This window comes from Genypterus blacodes, unplaced genomic scaffold, assembly GCF_046128005.1.
Source record: "Genypterus blacodes isolate CSIRO-AG114 ecotype Tasmania unplaced genomic scaffold, CSIRO-AGI_Gbla_v1 ptg000156l_1, whole genome shotgun sequence".
Taxonomy (NCBI): domain Eukaryota; kingdom Metazoa; phylum Chordata; class Actinopteri; order Ophidiiformes; family Ophidiidae; genus Genypterus; species Genypterus blacodes.
The window spans coordinates 5,396,350-5,411,518 of NW_027466957.1; the positions used below are offsets into that span (position 1 = coordinate 5,396,350).

The 15,169-nt window shown below is 50.5% G+C and overlaps 1 protein-coding gene across 1 annotated transcript; it reads right to left on the reverse strand.

Annotated features, from left to right (window-relative positions):
* Positions 1 to 1,228: 1,228 nt before the first annotated feature.
* LOC143013320 (PDZ domain-containing protein 4-like) lies at positions 1,229 to 11,603 on the reverse strand. The gene is made up of 8 exons (XM_076166896.1): positions 11,544 to 11,603; positions 5,917 to 5,970; positions 5,238 to 5,554; positions 5,051 to 5,138; positions 4,809 to 4,907; positions 4,656 to 4,718; positions 4,421 to 4,546; positions 1,229 to 3,277 (listed from the first exon to the last, which is right to left on the reverse strand). Exons 1-8 carry the CDS (start codon positions 11,601 to 11,603, stop codon positions 1,229 to 1,231), a joined length of 2,856 nt encoding a protein of 951 aa, XP_076023011.1.
* Between the last annotated feature and the right edge of the window lie 3,566 nt (positions 11,604 to 15,169).

Genomic DNA, 15,169 nt, shown 5'->3' on the forward strand with positions numbered 1-15,169 from the left:
CGGCGTTTAGTCTTTAAGGACAAGAACTTTTTTTATATGGACTTTTAATACCAAACATGCAAAGTCAAATGGGAATCAAGTGTGTGATTCTATGAGTAAGTCACCTCGTTGGCCAAAATGGTCTTATACACAAAGAATTCTGAGCACAAAATGTAAACAAAAATGTAATACACTGATTGGTAAATCTAGTTTAAACAATGGAGAAAGTTGACAACCTGAATCTTTAAAGTTTTGGGAATAACATCAAGGAAAACCACAGAGAAATACGACTGAGGTTTGCAGACATGATCTCACTACAGAGCCCATCAACATTTTCTGCTATGAATGTTCATTTGTGCTGAAGTAGCGACGTCACCGTTCAATCATTGTGCATAGCGACCAAAATTAAAAAATTGGAAAACTGCGGCACAAAATTGAGAAGCTACATTATGTTTTTAAAAACGATTTTAGAAGGTAAATGTACCTCAACAGCCATGTAAATATTCTCTGTGCTTTGTATGGCGCCGTGTGCTCTGTAACCCTGTCAGTTACTCTGTGCTTCAGCTCTGGAAAATGTGCTTCACACTGCAGACTGCCTGAAGGGAAGGCGCCGCTCGACTGATGGCTAATCGTTATGGAAAACTCTCCTGCGACTTAAAACACGATGTTGCGTTTGTACACGAGCTCTTCACGAATGGAAATGTATCTACATTGAGTTGGCACAAGTTGTTCCTTAGACGATGAAAAAGACCACGAAATGTGCAGTAATATGGCATCAAAGTTGTCGCTTCTTATCATTAGTGATCTCACAGCAGCTGCACGTCTTCCTGCGAAAAAAAGACCTGCACTACCTCTTCAGAACAGCAGGGGGTGCTGTCTCATTCCATCCTTTATATTAGACCGCAGATTGCAGGTGGTGATGCAACTCTTTCCCTTCTCACGAGTCTTTCTGAGCGTTTTATTAATAAAAAAAAAAGTCTGATTATTTTGGCCCCAATTCTACCTTGTGTCTGTACGTTTGCATCTTCAGAAAGCATTTCAGAAATACATGAAATACTAATTAAATATCTATAATTAGAGTATTAGTCAGAATTTCTTGTTTTGGGACTCACTTTGAAATCCAATTTGGCATTCACACTTAAAGTAAATGCATGTTGCTTCATTCTGTTTCCAATTCAGAGCGTTTTCCTCCTAAACATCCAAAGCTGCTGCCAGATTTGTGACTTGACTCCATCTCAGCTCTGCCCTGTTAGACGGTGGTGACCGACAGCAGCGGGTTGTAGATCTTCTTCCCATCAGGAGACCTGGTCCCGTGGGCCAGCAGCTCCTGTATCGTGATCCAATTGTCCAGGATCTTGCGGCTGCGTTTCTTGGTGCTCCTGCGGTGGCAGAGCTCCAGGATGGAGGTTGGCTCCTGCTGGTTTGGCGCCCCCTGCTGGCCCCCGCCGCTGCCTCCCCCTTGCTCCCTCTCCCGCTCTCTCAGACAGTCGAGACGGCTCTGCATCATGAACTCCCTGCGGCGCCTCTGCTCTCGGGCCCTCAGCAGGTGCTGCTTGCGCTCCTCTTTGCTCCAGTAGCGGCCCATCTTCATCTCGCTCACGGCGTCATCGTCCGTCGTCATGCCGCTGCGTTCTTCTCTGATCTTCATGGCTCGGGCCTTCAGCAGACGATCCCTCACCGGACGCTTGGCCACGTACCGAGACCCGTCGCTGCGGATCTTCACCTTCCACTCCATGCGGGGGGACGCGGGTAGCAGGGGAGGTAAAGGTAAGGTCATAGCCAGCGGGTCCAAGGAGACGTTTTTACACGTGCTCCCGAGGCTCATCGGACTGGCGTCGTCCCTGGTCTCTATGCTCCCCTCTCTGGCAGAGTCTCTGAGTTCCCCCAGCTGCTCAGAGGTGGACGGAGACCTCAGCTGCATGCAGCTCATGTAGCGCTGAGGTGGCTTCATATTATTTTGACGACGGGACAAGTAGGGGCTGTTGTCGGCGCTGTGTCCACCAGACCTCTCAGTTGTCCCGTTACCCTTGCCGCTCCGTTTCACCCCTCCGTCCGAGCCCCTCCTCGTCCCTCCGTCTCGAGACAGAGATCTGACCTTTGCTCCGGGACTGGATGTCTTAGCCTCTGCTCCCCTCCTGTGAGTGTGTGGAGAGTAGGGCTGGTTGAGGTTTGCCTGTCCTCTGTCCCCTCTCTCAGCCCTGGATCCTCTCTCTCTCTGCCTGGCGGACAGTGGGAGCTGCGGACTTGCCGGAGAGACGGACTCTCCCCCGTCCAGGCTGTGGGTGGAGGGTGAAGGGTACTGCTCGTTGACCAGAGGGGTGCTCCTGCAGCTTTCCCCTCCGGTGTTGTAGGCACTGGTGCTGTCCTTATCCGAGCGTTCCCTCTCTGGGAGCTCGTTGATGTCTGACAGAGCGTGATGACACGACTCCTCGCTCAACAGGGCGCCGGCTCCTCCACCGACATCCAGGCGTCCTGCCCCGACGCTCCCTCCTCCTCCGTTCTTCTCCTCTGCGGGCCAAGCCTTCATGCAGCGCTCCCTCAGCTGCTGCATCTTCTGCGCCCTCAGGATGTTCCGACATTTGAACTCCAGATGCCGCAGCTCCTCCTCCAGCAGGGCCATCTCGTGCTGCGTCAGGCTCTCGTTCCTGTTCACGTCCAGCGCCACACCGCCCTCCTCCTGCTCCTGCCCCTGTACTCCCAGCATCAACAGGGCGTTGCTGTTCTTCTCATAGTAACACTTGATCTCCAGGAGCTCTTTGTACCTCTCGCACTCCTCCTCAGTCAGCCCGGGCATCATCTTCCTCACGGGATCCGCCATGTAGCTCCTCTCCAGCCTCTCCACCTGCTCCAGGCCGCACCCGCTGATGCAGTCCAGCCCCAGGAGGGAGTCTGTGCTGAACTGGAAGTCCTGCGAGTGCAGCAAGGAGGTGGCGTCGCCGCAGCCGGAGAAGAACTTGCGCATGCTGCCTGGCGTGTTGGTGGCGTTGGTATTGGAGGCGCTGGTGTGGTCGTCGCCCAGGAGGTCGTGCTCGGACGACTCCTCGTATCTGGTGCTCTCGTCCGTGCGTCCCACCCCGCTGTCCAGCTCCTGGCTGTTGCTGAGCACCGTGTGGAGCAGGACGGGGGAGTGCATGTTCAGGGAGCGGCTGTGACCCCCCAGCACGCCTCCGCCGGCTCCGCCTCCCTGTCCGGCGCCCAGGATGGAGGCGCAGCTCCTGCCGTTGTGGCTTCCAGGCAGATGGATGGCGTTGTCCAGCTGCTCCAGCTCCAGATCATCAGGGTCCAGGTGGTTGTCGTTCTGACGGGTAAAGACGAGGTCATGTTAAATGTGACGGTATAAAGCAGCGCTCCTTCCTGCCAGTAGGCGGCGCTGTAGCAGTGTGAGCTTGTAACCTTACAGACTTGAGTAGTTTGTCCCATACAAATAAACAGAATGTGGAAGTAATAAACCTAAAACTGCTACTGTTGTTTTCCTACTTTACTTTATCCACTTTGAAGGCTCCCAAGGTGATCCGGTGTAATACAAACGTGGGCTCAAATGAGTAAACAATGCAGCCCTCAGAGTGCCATCGTTGATCTTGCATAATTAATTAAATCTTAATGTTAATGGCTTTCAGAAGGTTGGACGAGAGTATTGATTAGCTTCATCTTCATTCTAAGGGAGCCTTGATCTCTCTCTCTCTCTCTCTCTTCCCTCTCTCTCTCTTCCCTCTGATGATTCTCTTTCCTCTGCTCTCCTTGAATGTTAATGCAGGACGGCGCCTCAGTATTATAAATCTTGTCAACCTTTCTCAGGTGCAGCGCTTGTGCTCGTCTCTGCAAATGCAAGGGCACATTTTAAAAGAAGAGTGTGTGTGTGTGTGTGTGTGTCTCAGTCTCAAAGCCTGTTTTAACGAGCGCCTTTTAAATCTGCCCTCTATCTCCTTTGATCCAGATGTGGCCTGCATGCAGATTTTTTGTCTTACATGTCTGTCTCTCTGTCTCTGTCCATCTTCTGCCCCTTTTTTACAATATTGAAAAGACCAGACTCCATTGTGTGTGTGTGTGCTCTTTGTATGTGTGTGTGTGGAGGTGTGTAGTGTATGTCCTCTGTGTGTTGCAGTGTCCTCATATCTGCTAGCACAGCGACCTTGAGGGAAACAAAGTGGTGCCATATTAGCACAGTGTGTACAGAGACTATTTATCTTTGACTCTCTCTCTCTCTCTCTCTCTCTCTCTCTCTCTGTGTGTGTGTCTCTCTCTCCTCTCTGATACGATTCCACCAGCGATTGCATTTTTCGCTTAACGTCAGCGGCCAGGCGAAGCCGAACACAAAGATGGAAATAAGAGGACGAGAGCTCATATTGTAGGTCAGCACACACACACACACAGACACACACACACACACCCACATCCCCCCACCCCAAACCCAACCCACAGGCTGCGTCTCTCGTTTCCTCACCTCTATCTCTGGTCGTGCGAGCAGCAGGGACACGTTGGTGCTGTCCTCCCTGGTGAGGATGGCCACCGCCTCCTCTCTGTTCTGGATGTCCAGGCCGTTAATCTGACAGGGACAAAGAGCAGAGAGCTACAGGTCATCAGAATCAACCACTGAGGGAGAGAAGTGGGGATAAATGCGGCAGAATAGGCTCTTTAAGGTGGGAATTGAGGATTTAGGGAGTTTGGGAAAACCCCACCTGCAGGATTCTGTCTCCTTTGCGGATGCGTCCGTCTACGGCAGCGATACTGTTTGGGTTCACCTGGGACACAAAGGTGCATTTGTTCATTGACGAGAAAAAGAATTATTCACTTAACATAGATCTAAATAAGGAGTGACATCATCCTCTAACCTCTCCCACGTAGATTCCCAGATCCTCCTCGTCGTCGGTCCTGTAACACACCGTCAGGCCCAGTTTGTCCTGCTGACGAGATTTATACAGCTCCACCTCCTGCAGCCAGACGGAGAGGAGAGAGCAGGTGAGATGGAGGACAAGTGTGTGTGTGTGTGTGTGTGTGTGTGTGTGTGTGTGTGTATGTGTGTGTATGTGTGTGTGTGTGTGTGTGTCTCTTCAGGTTTGGTTTGGTCTCTCACCTCGTATTCCAGCTCGTCCTGTCTGTCCACTTCATGATGGCTGATGTCGAAGTAGTCATTGGGGTCGTAGTACTCGGGCTCTGTGAAGCTGAGGAAGAGGAAGAGGATGTTCAGCTTGTTTTGACTGTTTGGTGCGACAAACTCCTAGCTGAATTCTGAGTTCACTTGGACATCACCGCCCACTCACAGCTCATTGAGCAGGTACGGCTCCAGTAGCGGGGGCAGCGGGGGGGATGGTGGAGGGTCGGGCGGGGGCGGAGCTCCGCAGGGATGCTGGTTGCTCTTGCCCAGAGTCAACATATGCTGGAAGCTGATGTCCGTCTGGGTGCAGCTGTCCACGCAGTCGGCGATGCCCATGGTCACCGGCCCCAGCGCCCCGCCAGGGGCTCCGGCCAGGCCCGCCCTCCTGCGGCTGGCCCCCCTCCGCAGGATGTTGGACAGCACAGGGTCCCGTATGTCCAAGGTGGGGTCCCTAGAGAGGCGGGACAGCTCCTTCCCGTTCACCTGGAAGACAAGGTTTGTACGGTGAATGGAGGCAGAAAGGAGGCGTGAAGGAGGGAAAGGAGGAAGGGAGGTGTATCTACTTCTACTGGTGCAGGGAAGGAATAGAAACAAAGATGGAGGAGATGAACTAGTAGGAAGAGAGGAGGACTTAATAGACAGGCAGGGTTAGAGGGGGGGAAGCTGCTGCTACACACACCTGGAGCAAACAACCAGTAAGACGACAAGAACAACAGGTAAACACACGTCAGGGGACATGAAGGCGTCATTCAGATGGAATCATAAGAGAAGGTGTGTGTGTGTGTGTGTGTGTGTGTGAGGGGAGGGGGGCAGGGTCTAGAGGGTTAAGAGCTGTTTACTGAGACCTTTACTCGAGCAGCAGCATCATAAGAGCACAGGGAGTGGCTGAGATGACCCTTCTGTGGAGAGAAGCAGGAGAAGAGTCAATGAAGAAGAAGAGTTAATGTACATTTGTGTTCACTCACATGAATACAACTGTGACCAGCTAATATCAGCGCTACACACACACACACACACACTGATACACACTACTGTCAGCTGTCCTCTGTGAAGTAGATGTGGAGAAAAATTAGTAAAAGCATTTTTTTTTACACCTTTATGAAGAAATATAAATATTTCAAGAATACATTTTTACACTCAGTAGGATCGGAAGTGTAGCGCAGGGAACTGAAATACTGTTTTGAGTGTATTTACAAATGAAATGATGGATTCCTTCTCTCTCTCTTTCTCCCCCCTCTCTCTCTCTCCCCTCCCGCCCTCTCTCTCCCCTCCCTCTCTCTCTCCCCTCCCTCGCTCTCTCCCCTTCCTCCCCCTCTCTCTCCTTCCCTTTCTCTCTCTCTCTCTCCCCTCCCTCCCTCTCTCTCTCCCCTCCCTCTCTCTCTCCCCTCCCTCGCTCTCTCCCCTTCCTCCCCCTCTCTCTCCTTCCCTTTCTCTCTCTCCCTCTCCCCTCCCTCCCTCTCTCACTCCCTCTCTCTCTCTCTCTCCCTCTCTCTCTCCCCCTCTCTCTCTCCTCTCCACCCCTCTTTCTTTCTTGTCCTCTCCCAGTAATTGCTTGTCAAATCAATGTCCCCCCTGTGCAGCCAAGCACAAACTTCTCTCGCCTCGTCCACCTCCTCTTCCTTTGATCCTTTTCCTTCACAACACCCCTCCTCCTCCTTCTCCTCCTCCTCCTCCCTTCCCCTGCATTGCCTTTGTGTGTGTTTCTCCCCACCTCTCCTTCCTTCTCCAGGAGCTGGTTTTCATATTGCCGTGCTGTTTCAGCAGATCTGTCTTTGCTCAGCCGCTTCCCTGGAGATGACTAACGCTCTCTATTCCTGTCTGTCCCTCTCTGTGCACGTTTGTCCTTCCTCACTCTAATGGTCCTTCATAAATCTTGCTGTCTCTCCTCTGCGCTCTTAATGAGTCTTTCCACTTGGAAACAAATAAGACGTGTCCTCCTCATGCAGCCTCCCTCGCTCTGCATCTCTACTTCAGATCTCACCTCCTGCTCCTTTCCCCCCGCTGGACAATAGGACCTCTCTATTGTTTCACTGACCACACTTCCCCATTTTCCAGCCTCGGAATAATGCATAGATGGAGGAAGCTATTAGGAAATGAGTGACAGGTGTGAATAGTGAGAGAGAGTAGAGACAAGGATCCTCATTCATTATCAATGAGAGGTGCTGAGGTTGCTTTGAAGATGACTTCATATAGGGTGGTGCTTGTTGTGTTTGGTCCTGAAGAATTTAGTACACACACACACACACACACACACACAAACACACACACACGTCCCAGCGCTACATGTTAATTTGTGTTTGTGTTTAAAATGGAAGCGATTTTTGCGAAGAATAAAAAAACCAAGGACTTCATAATTCAGAGTTTCACAGCAGGGGGTGCAGGGGTGAGGAGCTGAGAGGGGGAGGGGGGGGGGGGGGGGGTGGAGATGAAAGACATGCAAAGAGTTCAAAGTGAAGGAGGAGAGGAGAGGAGATGAGAGCGCAGGAGGAGGAAGGAGGAGGTGAGGTGAGGAAGGGTAATGAAGCGGGAAAAATGTGCAAAAACACAACAAACTGTCGAGTGAATGCAAATAGCTGCTCAGGGTTCACTGCTTGTGTATGTAAACACACACACATACACACACACACACAGCGGAGGCCTGTGGGAAACAATAAGTGGTTGATGCGTAATTAGTTTTTACCTGAAAGGCCTTCAACGAGCAAATTAATCTGTGTGTGGTGTGTGCATGTGTGTGTGTGTGTGTGTGTGTACAGCAGGCTGATATTAAGACGGTGGAGGAGGTGAAGCACCTTAATTCCACAAAGCCCCTCAGCTCGTGGAAACACAAACAAACGACTACAGACTTTATCTCCGAGCGCTACAATTATACACATCATCCAAACACACACACATACACACACACGCATTCAATCCCACTTGCTCCCTTAATTGATTCCTCCATCTCCAGCACTTTGAAGGAGGGAGCAGTCACCTCCTTGGGAAAATCGATTCCTCTCCAGTGGGAGTTTGACCTCTGGTTGCTCTTCACTGACCCCTGCTGGTTGATATCACCAAACTCAATGTCATGAAGACGTGCGAAGGCTGCGGCGCTCATCGTAAAACGGAGAACAACCTGAGCTAACGAGCCTCTGTGGGAATACACCTAACATCGATACTTTCATCAATTACGAATTAGATTGAAACATGAATTATGGGCACTCTCCCTCTCACACACACACACACACACACACACACTCAGAGATACACACTCTTTCCCATTTCTTGTCCCTGTGATGGGAGCGATGGGACTGACATGTGGCAGGTAAACATCATCTCTATCAGCATCCTTCGTGTCTCATCTCCGTGTCAGTCACACGCCTGACAAGTCTTACAAGGGAGAAGAGACGACACACACACACACGCTAGCACACACACAGACGCTTGCACACACACCAGCCTTCACTTTGGAGATAAAAAGAAACCCAATGCTCGTTTTGGGAGGCGATTCAATTACAGAGCGTTAGAAAGTGTTATTACTCGCTGGAACGCTATAATGAGACAAACACAGGTGAGTTTCAGAGCTTTGATGTGATTTCACAGACGATTAGATGCTTTAGATCCTGAGCAGAGGTCTGTTGTCATGTGAGGGTGAAGGTGGAAAGAGAGAACAGAGATAAGAGCTTTACAATAAGAGAAGAGAAGAAGAGTCGAGTCCTGTTGATTCAGCTCTATGTGGTCGATTGTTAAGGTGTCAGATTGTCATGCTGTGTTGTTCGGGTGTGCATATGTTCCTACATGCATACATATGTGTGCGTTTCCCCGGTGATTGTCAGCTGGTTATCGTGCACGTATTGATTCCCATCTGTCTCCCCCCTCGTGGCTGTCAGCACGTTTCCTCGTGTCATTTGCGGATAAAAACACATTAGGTTTGTTTAATGACTCCGGTTGCCATGGAAACAGCCTCTCTTTTTGAAAGGGGCCGACGGAGAGAGAGAGGGGAGGGGCAGAGGGGCTGCAGGATTCAGGGGCAGAGGTTTCTGTGTCTGTGCTGGAATAGTGGGTCAAATGCATACGTGAAGCCGAAGGCCTTGCTCGCTTCAGTGTGTGCACAAGTGTGTGTGCGCGTGTGTGTGCGCGCGTGCGTGTGTGTGCGCGCGAGATGCTGCAGCCCGGTGTGTAATTCATCAGTGGAACTACAATCTGCCTCATTACTCGAGGCTATAGGAGGCAAATTGATCAGACATATGCAGTTGGGTGTGTACCAAGCGCCACTGTGCAGCGTGAGTGTAGCAGCAGCAGCAGCAGAGAGCCCATGTATAATGCATGACTTTGATTCCTTTGGCAATAGAAGCAAATGTTTTGGATAGAGTTAAATTTATCAGCCTTCCTAATGTGGCTTTAAGCTGTTTAACGCCGTATTTATTGTCTAAATAAAGAATAAAACAACCCCTCGGTTGCTCAGTGACTGCGTCTAATTTGGAGATGTAATTATACACGTTAGTTAAAGAAAAGAGCAGTAAGCTGGAAACCTCTGAAGATAGAAGGCGTGAAAAGGCATGGAATGTGAGGAAAATATGATTTTATGTTCCGACTTCCATGAGGAGACGCCGCACACCTTCATCTTCAGCTCGGCGGGTGTTTGGTTTAATCAGCCATCTGCACAGCCAGAATCAATGTGTTTTTAATCATTTCTAAATAATAACTGGAATTGAATTTGATGCAGGGAAACGCAGCACGGAGTCTGTGAGCCGCTATACCAATTTACCCGGAAATTTATAGTCTGGCAAGGTCATTTTCCTGCTGTTTCCTTTCATCCTGTTGCAGTTTTAACACAAACAGTGGCTCTTGCTTCACGTGTGAGGCGTTCAGGGTTTCAACACGCCGCAGGATCAAACAGCTTCCTGTCTCCGTCTCTTGTCTCCTACTCTGCTGCTCTTTGCCGACAATGTGGTTTCAGGTTTACCAGACCGCAACTGATGCAGACGTGCAGCTCCGACGCCACAAAACTAACTGCTGCTCTTGTAACAACCACCCGAGCGCACAGCAGGGAGTCGCCCTCACCCTCTGCTCATCACCACACCCATCTGAAAAAAGAAAAAACCTGACTCTGTATCTCGGTGACGTTCTCGATCTGTCTGCAAACGCTCCCGGGATGACATGACCTATGGAGCACAGCTGACTGAATAATTTGATTTCCACTTTGAAATTCTTTGACCTGCATATGCTCCGTGTCATTACAGCTGACCCCTGTAACGCGGGGTCACCGGTTATGAAATGTGCAGCCCCTCCCTCTCATCGAGCCCTAGACTACACACACACACACACACACACACACACATATATTCTCGACTCTGACGCTCCACCCCGGGGGGTTTGCGAGGTCGGTCAAGCATTTCTCTTCGCTCCTGCTTCATGAAGCGCTGAAATAAATGAACCACTTCTGTAGTCTGAGGGAAGCAGAAACAGCCGGAGTGAAGGAGAAACCCCCACAGCCCCCCTCCCCCTCCCCCACCCCCTCCCCCTCCCTCCCTCCCTCCCTCCCTCCCTCCCTCTCCTCCATTCCTGCCACCCAATCTGGACTGTACCTCCATGTTTTCCCCTCTCTCTCTCTCTCTCTCTCTTGGCAGGGCCTCGGCCACCAGATGCAGCCCAGACCCTCTCCGCTCCCTCCAAACATGCAACAGCGCCCGAGCGGGGCCGAAGCTCCTCGCTATTGCCGTGGGATACTGAAAGTGCTGCACTGCACACGCTCGCACCTTTTTTTTCCTGTTTTAGTTTGAGTTTAGCTTAGTAAGCACGGGCGGGGGCTTATTTTGGTCGCGCACATGCATCATCAAGTCACCGAACAGGGAGCCTTTCCTTAAAGCACCGCACAGCCAGAGGAGCTTACTCACATACAATCTGCAGTCCCAGTTGGCCGTTGGTGCTGAGGCTGTAACCGTGGCAACACCTCTCTCTGTCTCTCTCTCTCCCATAACTCTTTAGACCGTCTATAACAAGCCATCCATCCTCCTGCCTTTGTCTCCATGCACCACTCTACCGGCTCAGCTCCTCTCGCTCTGATCCTAATCAGTATAATCACTGTGAAGAGTCGTTATCATCGTCATCATCAGAGCAACAAGCAGGCCAAGATTCAAGAGGTGCAAAATGATTCACACTCCTCGCAGCGTGGATTACAAATATGTGACGACTGTGAAAAAGAGGAAAAGGGAATCTATGTTTCACCTGTTCTTCTGTTTGTACATCATTAGATTGTATTAAATCTTAATATATGCACATTGTTACACTTACTGAATGGAAACTGTGAACGTGGTAATTAGTTCATTGGTTAATGTGAAGTCATCACTGCTGTATTGATTATCATAATGCACGTGTAGCACTTACTATATGAGTAATTAAAACGTGATTCATTGATTTGGGATTCATGAGCAATGTGACAGACAGGTAGAGACACAGACAGACATGAGGGACAGAGGGGACAGAGGACGCTCACCTGGAACATGACCCTGTATTGTTCCTCGGGCTTTTGAACCACACACATGTTGCACCCCATTGTGACTTTTGGGGTGCTGCCGCTGTGCCGCGCAGGTCCAAAACCCGCCCCAGATGCTGAGCGGCGTCTCTCTCTCTCTCTCTCTCTCTCTCTCTCTCTCTCAAGGTCTTTGTCTGTGGCAGTGGGAGAGCCCCACCCTCATTCGCAGCCTGGCGCTTGTCGCACGCCGCCGCTCCTCCTCCTCCTCCTCCTCCTCCTCCTTCTTCTCCTCGTCCTCCTCCTCTCCTCGCGGTGCAACACGACGCGTCCCTCCCAGGTGTCACTCTGTCGCTCCGCCACTCGTCTCCCGCCGTCCATTCACAAGATCTCCATCCACGGTTGGTGAGAAGGTTGAGACAGAAGCCTTAGCGGTCCGGGCGTCTGCTCCTTTCTCCATTGCAGGTTCAAAAAATATATATAGAAAACAAAGTCTAGTTTAGGTTGTTGTTGTGCTGGTTGAGGATCATATCCGATGGAACACTGAGACGCGATATGATGATGATGATACAGAAAAATGTGCTTCAGTCTTTCTGCTGGTTTGTGCTTGTGTCATTAAATAAAGCAGACAGCAGCTTCAGACCAATCAATGCTTATCCGGTGACTTGTCAAAAACGATCACGCCGCACATCTGCCCGCTCTTCCTCTCCGCTCTTCCTCTCCGTCTTCCTTCCTGAGTCTTTCACGCTGGAAGCAACAAACGAAACGCACCCAAACAACTCTCTCAAAGTTTTACGATTCCAAACTTGCTTCCCCTCACCTCCCACAATCCTCTGCTTCCGCAGCTTGGTCTGTGTGTGTGTGTGTGTGTGTGTGTGTGTGTGTGTGTGTGTGTGTGTGTGTGTGGCCAGCTGAGATAACTCCTGTTCACTAAACGCCTCTTCTGCCTCCTTTTACATCAGGATTAGAGCTTCTTAAAGGAGTTTAACTGGTGACTGGAGGTGGGTCAGAGTGCCGGTGGTCTTTAAGTGAGAGACCTCTAAGCTGTTGCTGTGGGGCCCAGATAAGCCTGAGAGCACACCTGCAGCACCGTCAAACACACACACCTCTCTCAGCTGCAAGGACCCAAACACACACACATACACGCACACCACCAGGCAAGTGCCACATAATACAAAACAGCGTAACAAAATGACGTTACGAGGGTCAATATGGATTCTCTAAACCTGAAGCACCCCGGGAATATTCCTACAACTGCTCCCGAGCCGTGACTGGCTGAGTGACGGATTATAATTAAATTAGTGACCTCTTAAGCAGAGATCAGACAACCTCCTGTCCCGGGCCAACGTGGGGGAAATCAATATCAAGCCAACGCACGGATCAATTGGATTCAGTCTCCTTCAGTTGATTATGGAATTGGAGGTCATTTATCGTCTGCGCCTTCTATGTTTATCTCGATGTGCTCACGAGACGATCAATTTCATTCACGTGTTTGAGTCCCACAGCCCTGTTTTCCCCTCTTTAACCTAGACGAAAATTCATCAACCTCTCCCGTAAACATGCTCTTGTGCTCTTTATCTGTCTGCTCTCATAAATCCCCTCAATATCTGCTGATATGGAACTCCTACTCTGCATCCCTCAGAGATAAGCAGCCCAGCCTCCACGCAACTTTCTCCAGTGCCATCTTGGTTCAAACCTTTATCTTAAATCCCCCCCCTGAGCGATTCCTCGTCTGGAAGGTTCCATCCCCGGCGTGTTGCAGCCCAGAAATAAGGTGTTAGAGCTCCTTAATCCCTCATTCAAGGCTTCGCTACACCTGTATCCCCTCCTGGAGATGTGTGTGTGTGTGTCTGTAATCCCAACAGCACGCTCACAACACACACACACGTGCACGCCCTCCACACTCTTACGCCTCCTGGTAGAAAAGATTCCAATCTGATAAAAAAAAGTCTTCAAATGTCAGTGTCAGACGTGCTAGGCAGGTGTGTCAGCTGTTTATCTCCTCTCTCTCCTCTCATCTCTGTCTCCCAGCCATCAGCATCCTCATCATCCTCATCAGGCACATCTGCTCCAGTGTCAGCGTCCTACGCCACGAGTGCAGTGAGGTCCCCTGATCTCCATGTCTGCAGACTAGGATGAGAACACAAGAGCAGCAAGTCCAGACGTAAAGAAGTGATGAAAATGCCTGTATTCTTGAAAGAAAGTGTCGTATATTTTCTGTTCCTCTGAGGCACAAATGCAGCAGTAAAGTTAGTCCATCTTCATCCCTGCACAGAGGAAACAAACAAACAAACGGTGTTCAGCGAGTCCACTTCTTCCTCCCCCGCTGGTCATTCGGCTCCAGATATCCTCAGCTGAGCGTTTGGGTTTGAGGAAATAACAATCATGATGTGAGTATTCCTGCTTAGGTGTGTGTAAGTGTGTGTGTGTGTGTGTGTTTGAGTCGGTCTCAGGTCAGTGATAAATCACCATCACCAGCGTTGTGCGAGAAGAGAGAAATCCTGCCGGCTGATTGGAGGACACTTCTTCTTGGCTTCTCCCCCTTTGGGCGCGACGGTAAATGCACTCCCACCCTCCCCACACACACACATCTATACACACATATACACACACACACAAACTGCAGCGGGGGAACACAAAGGCTGGCTGATCTGCACGCTACACTACTACTAAAGCTGAATTCTGGATCTTTCACTGTAGGATTCCTCCCTCTGCCTCTCTCTCTCTCTCTCTGCCTCTCTCTCTCTCTCGCTCTCTCTCTCTCTCTCTTGCTCTCTCTCTACCCTCTCTCTCGCTGACTCTCTCTCTCTCTCTTCACATCCAGGGCTGGGCTACTGCGCTCTCCTGGTCCCCCATAATTTTCTCCCACACCTCATTTGCTATACTCTCTCCCTCCTCCCTCCCTCGTTCTCTCTCCCTCTCCCTCACACTCGCTCTCTCCTCTCCCCTGCCCCTCTGTGTTTCTTTCAGTCTGCCTGTCTGCAGGCTAGAGAGAGAGAGAGAGAGAGAGAGCGGGAACACTGCAAAGCTCAGGCGGGCAGAAACAGGACCACAGAACCTTAAAGTGTGTGACATATCAAGGTGATCCGGCGCAGCACCATGGAAACGTAGACGTCTGACGAGCACACGAGCACGTCTGTGTCACCTTGAGTGGCTGTCAGGTGGAAAGAGGAAAGAAAGAAAGAAAGAAAGAAAGAAAGGAGAGAGGAGGATGATTACACTGTTACACACCAGCAGAAATGCCCAAAGAGCAGGTGGAGGAGCTGGTGACTGGCTGTGCATGTAGATGAGCCACGCTGCCTCCAAAGGAAGGGGAAGGATGGAAGGAAAGATGGAAGGAAGGAAAGAGGGGGGAAAGAGGGAAAACAAGTGAATAACAGGTGTGACAGGATGGCTTTAGAGAGATGGAGGAGAGCCAGGAGAGGGAAATGCAAATGAGTGTGTGGGAGATAGAGAGAGAGAGAGAGAGAGAGAGAGAGAGAGAGAGAGAGGGAGAGAGAGAGAGAGAGAGAGAGAGAGAGAGAAAGAGAGAAAGAGAGAAAGAGAGAGAGAGAGGGAGAGAGCGCAGGCGAAGAGGCAGAGATGAGATGGAACAATGATTTTCTGCAGTGATCAGAATGACCTGCTGGGGGGAGGCGGAGGAGGAAGAG